Below are 5,826 nucleotides of genomic sequence, written 5' to 3'. Positions count from 1 at the left end.
TGGATTTTCGGGATCGAGAGCACGAATATGTTGCGTAAATACGAAGGTGAATTGGACATTTCTGGGTGTCACGTCGAAGAGCTGGGCGAAAGGCAATTTGTTTTTGTGTTCCAACTTCGATGGCCTATTATACAACGCGATGGCACTGCGCCAAATGCAGTTTGTGTTACCGCCGCCTCTTCGTGATCTACTCGCGCTGTGCATTAAAAATCACCTTCCGCCCTTTACTGTTGATTCGGTGGTAATAAGACGCAGTAGGGCCTCAAATTCACTAGAACACGTGATAAACATTTTTTTCGTCATCTACTGTACATGTAGTACTACGCACCAGTTTTTCGGTTAGCCTGAAAAGAGATCCAACGTCTTCGATGCAATTTCACTCGCTTTTTCTCTCGAGAACACTCGAGCGAGAGCCCTTTGTTCATCGTGGTCGCGACTGTCGAGATCGTACTCAATTTGCGCCTTACTATTATCAAGCCACACTGTGTTGGTGATGGCCTGGAGAAGCTCAATCAACTTCACCGAAAGAAATGGCCATCGGGCGCTTGTATCGTCTGAGTCAGTTGTCATCGTGAACATCCCCCGAATGAACAACGAGCAATCAGAGGTGTCACCTTCGTTCGATATTACGACAGATTGGGCAGGCCGATCGGGTGTTGTCACTTCACGTGGACAGATGTACAGTCGAATTATATCGTGCCCTCGAACACTGTGAAGTGAGTCGGAGACCTTACGCGGATTGAGATTTTCCATAGCCGACGCAACCTCCTTCTCACTGACATGGACCAAGATACACGACACTTGATTCGTACAGAAGATTGGAAGAACTAGGTCAGCTCCTTCGAACCTGCGAGGTAAAATACCTGAAGCCCTGCGATCTAGCATTTTCCACAATGCATCATCGGTCGGTGTTTCCGGCAGAGTCACAAAATGGCTAAAGCTAATTTTCCAATTCCTCCAACGTTTCAGCCATTCACCATACATGTAGCTAGCTCCGGAATGCACTGTCAACTTTGCTACTTGCAATGTCGGATTGTCGCCAAGAAGCATAGTCACAAAATTTGGTACATCGCAAAACTGTCCCACAAAATTGAATTCTCTCCTGGCTCTCGGGTTTGTCCTTACTTGAGCGCTCATCATTGTCGTGTCCATTGCCAGTAGAAAGAAGATTCGAGCTACAATCTGGTAGATGTTGCACGCATCGACTACGCCATTAAGCAGCATCGTCTCGAGCTGGGGAAGGATGTGTACCTCAATCGCTGGCGGCTCCAATTGGTACCATGTGTGCGAAGCGCCAAACGTCAGGACCGGGTCCGACGCGTAGCTAGTAATGTGAGAGTCATTCTTGTACGTCACGTAGTGGAGAACACTCATAAAGTCGGTCACCAGACGCACCGCAAATGGGTGACATGCACGCACATGTAATCCCACGCGACATAACAATGATGCAACGCCGTTCAGCGTGCTATCATTGTAGCTCTCGGCGAGTCTCGCGTTTCGTCCTCGCAGTAGTTTTGAAGCGGCGAAAGCGTTCATCACTTTCTGTCTATCGGCTAAATCGCCCCCTCGCTGTCTACTCTGCCAAAGTGGTCGGCCCATTGACACAAGCGCTCTCCATACTTGATCCGCGTCAGTACTCAAGACGCGGCTCTTGGTCGTAGCGAGTAGATGGGGTGACGTTGAGTTCTCAAGCATGACGTCCATTGTTTGAGTAAGAATAAACGGAGGGAACGGCACTGGAAGACCACCATATGATCGCGAAAACGAGTCTCGTGACGACATAAACGCTTCAGCTCCAGAGTATGAGTCCACAAGAATCACGGAAACTACTCCGTCAGCAGCTCTCACCGCTTTGAAATTATTTACCCTATTCAGCCCTTGACGCATCATCTGAAGCGCATCGATGCCAGTCGAGTTCAGACACCGCGCCTCGTCGATGGCCACAATGAGCATCGGCGTCTTCTTACAATGTGGATTGGATTTCCGCAACTCCTTCGCCACAGGATATTGTGTATTTAAATCAAGTTTGATACATTTCAATTTTTCAACGATAGCAACGTCATCCGCGTCATCACTGTTATCGCTGTCAAAGAGAACTTTCCATTGCTTTCCTGCGTCGGAATGCTCCACCACATACTTAAAAGCTTGTAAAAGTGAAGTTGCAATTTTAATCTCGGATGAGTTCCTCTTTGGAAATAACCAATCGCGCACAGCTTCTGTAGGGCGTGGATACCCTTTAAATTCCTTGGCACTACGCGGACAGACGTACAAAACGGCAGCATTAAATTGGTTGCCTGAATTGACGAGAAGGTTGCCTTCTGCCGTGGTCTCTGCTAGCCGCTGCAGAATTCGGCTCTTGCCAAAGCCTGCGCTCTGCTTGATTATAATACACGGGGCCGTATACTCACTGGTGTGGGTAAGATACGCAGAGCAACATGCAGCAAAATAATTCCTGAATTCCACGTCCGCGTCGCCGACATACTTCGTTCTAAATTCCTTGGCGGCGTTTTTGTACTGCAAGTCCGTAGAGCTGGCGTTGACTTGTCGTGGCAGCATCTTCATCTGCTTCAACGCGACCATGACGGCTGCAACAGTCACGGTGAGATCGTTTTTACTAATGTCGTAATCGTAATAGGCAACGTAAATGGCAGCTATGAGCCGACGCTTAATCGCATCCTGATCTGTCTCGTTCCAGATGAGTTTCTCATCAAGTTCCAACTCATGTCTGCACACCTTAGAACCTGTCGTCGTGCTTCGCAGTGTATCGAACGTGATTGCTGATAGCTGCGCCAACCCCGAGTCGTGCATCTCTCTTTCGCGTGATATGGGTCTATTTGTTCTCGCGTCTTTAATTAGGTGTGATTCGATTATTCATTTCTCTTTATAACCAATAGGATAGGCACATAAGAAATCCATTCTAAGGTGATGCGCCACTAGCGAAATGATGCGCCAGACCTCGCACAATCAAGAATCTTGACTCAAGATTGGCGAGTGGAGTTAAACTATTTAAGTAGACAAAGATTAGTTGCAACTCCCAGCTTGAATTATATACCCACTCAAGTTTTGCAAATCAAACTTCAACCTACTTAAATAGTTTAACTTCTCGCTTATCAAATTCTGATAAGACCGCCGACTTCGTCAGTCCATAATTTCCAGCGGGTAAGAAATATCTGACTATTTGATGAAGGTTCCTCGGTTTCGCCTTAACCTTTTGTTCATGGGCCGACTGTAATAGAGTGATCTAAAATGGAGGACGAAGAAACGAGTGCCGTTAAGCCAACGTTCGAAGAGATGCTGTCAGCTTCCGCGTTTGAAGCTCTACACAGGACGCCGACTGGCGCGAACGTCAGCAGATGCGAGCTAGAGCTCAACGATGGCATGATCCCAAGTGAGGAAGACAAGATCGAGCGCCAGATTAAAGGTGCAATTTTCGCAGCCTATTTTGAATACGACCTCAGCAAACAGGACATCAACGAAGCTGTTGCAGAGGTCATCGTAACATTGAGGCTGATCCAGGATCCCTCACGAGACACTATGGATCCCTTGGATGAACCCCAGCAAATAGCTCATGCGTTTAGAGCAACGTACGTCGGTGACGCAGATACCGAGTTTCGCGAATACCTTGCTGCTTGCTGCTCTGCATATTGCGCCCACACTAGCGATTACAAGGCTCCGTATGTCACGATCACGCAGAGCTCAGGTTTCGGGAAAAGTCGCATCCTTCGGGAGCTTGCGGAGTCCACTGCGGCAGGTGAGCCCCTTGTTCACCACGGTACCAAGTTCGATGCTACGGTCCTGTACGTCTGTGCCAGTAACGTTAAAGGATCGACTGGATATCCACGCGCGACATTTACACTGCGCAAATGGCTTTTTCCTGACAAAAACTGCTCCAAATCTTCAATTTGTGCAGCACTTTGTCAAGCCTTCTCGTACGTGATGAACAATCCTAGCGCAGGGAAGGAGTGGACGACGCTTTTTGACAATGAGAGCAACGGCAGAACAGTTGACGATGTTGTCGTGGAGAAACTAAACAGCGTGGTCGCACAGCCAGAAGCAAAGAAGCAGCGGACATCTGAGAGCACCTTTCTCCATTCTGAGTCTGGAGTGACTTCGCCGGTTCTCGTTTTGGCAATCGACGAGGCACGAGCGCTATTTGACATCAAAAACACCAGTGGTACGAACGCGTTCCAGATGCTCAGTCAAGCGCTAACAATTGTGAAGGATTCGGAAGTGGTGAAAGGTGCTAACGGAGCCATAATTGCAATTCTTGTGGATACATACTCTCACGTTTATGATTTCCTCCCGGTACAAAATTGGTCTTCAGTAGATGATGGCACTGTTCTTTTTCCTGCCTTCATTGTGACGCATACGATGGATGTTATGCTAAATGAAGCGGAGCGAGACATCGACACTGGGGAGATACTCACTGGAATGGACGACACAGAGGCAAGTAGAAGTCGAGTTCTGGCCACCGACGAGGATCGAGTGTGGGCGGCTCTCGTGTCGATAGGCAGGCCACTTTGGCGTAGCATGGATCCAGGTAATGCATTGCAGAATAGGCAGAAAGTCTTAAACGTGGTGGCTGCCTCGAAGCTTCTGCTTGGTCAAGCGGCTAGAAAATCTGGGAGCTACAATGACGACACTCTTCACGGTGCGGCGTCATTATTCTGTCGTGTAGGATTGCGCCCGCGAGCGAGTGACCCATTGGCAACCCGCTTAGTCGGTAATTTTAGGAGCATACTTCACTACGTAACATACAAAAATGACGCGCACATCAGCAGCTACTCGTCGGATCCGATCCTGACGTTTGGTGCCTCGCGCCTTTGGTACCAATTGGAGCCGCCAGCATTGGAAACCCACATTCTTCCCCAGTTCCAGGCTATGCTTCTGAATGGCGTGGTGGACACGGGCAATATTGGTGAGATTGCAACGCGCATCTTCCTCCTATTGGCAATGGATGCAACAACGATGTGCGCTGACGTGAGCGATAATGTAGCAGAGAGGAAGGAATTCGTGTTTTCGGGTCAGTTCTGCGAGGTTCCAAGCTTCATTGCGATGCTCCTAGGTGATGATCCAGGTATGTTCGTAAATCTGACAATGATCGGTGATGCAGGAAAAAATCAATTTACCAAGTGGCTAAGCGGCTGGGGAGGCTGGAAGATTTGCTTCAGCCACTTTGTTGATCTGCCAGAGCAGCCTACAACCGAAATGCTGTGGAAAATGCTCGATCGCCGGGCTGCCGGTATCTTGCCCCGAAATCAGAAGGGAGCCGACCTCGTTATCCCAATATTCCGCAAGGATCTGGAGCCATCGCTCATTTTGGTCCAAGTAAAGAACATCGCTGGGGCGGACAGTGGTTTTCTGGAATCGGCACTTTCGCGTCTAGAACCTCGAAATGTCTTTAAGGCAAACCATTCACTTCGCGGTATTTCGCGGGAAAACATGATTCGCTTGTACGTAAGCCTGCGCGAGGAGCAATCTGCACAGAAGCCTGCACAGTCTGGTGTAACACCTAAGGCGTATTCGTTCAAGAGGCGAAGTGGTCTTAAGCCATATAGCTACGCGCTTTGTCTCCGAGGAATGTTTAGAAGCTCAACCGACATTAACGACACCCAGAGACGCTGGCCGTTTATGTCGATAAAGCTGATTGAGCAGCTGTGTCTGATCTCCAACTCTGCGTGGTGGGATGCCTCTACACATGTCGAGTACGACCTCGACAAGCGCAATGCCGATGATTTCGCTAAGAGACCACTGTCGCGTGTATTGACGAAAGAAAAAGCGATTCAAGTTTCAGCCAAGACGATGAATCTCTTTTCTCGAGCATGA

General features: G+C 48.7%; 1 protein-coding gene across 1 annotated transcript; it reads left to right on the top strand.

The window, feature by feature from the left end:
• Positions 1 to 3,236: 3,236 nt before the first annotated feature.
• Positions 3,237 to 5,826, top strand: PITG_14792 (uncharacterized protein; the record flags this gene model as incomplete). The annotated part of the gene is made up of 4 exons (XM_002898955.1): positions 3,237 to 3,751; positions 3,911 to 4,174; positions 4,679 to 5,077; positions 5,114 to 5,826. 4 exons carry the CDS (start codon positions 3,247 to 3,249, stop codon positions 5,824 to 5,826), a joined length of 1,881 nt encoding a protein of 626 aa, XP_002899001.1.

Source organism: Phytophthora infestans, genomic scaffold (genome assembly GCF_000142945.1).
Source record: "Phytophthora infestans T30-4 supercont1.33 genomic scaffold, whole genome shotgun sequence".
Taxonomy (NCBI): Eukaryota; Oomycota; class Peronosporomycetes; order Peronosporales; family Peronosporaceae; genus Phytophthora; species Phytophthora infestans.
The sequence above is the reverse complement of the archived record's forward strand: the minus strand, read 5'-3'. Positions and strand labels throughout refer to the sequence as shown.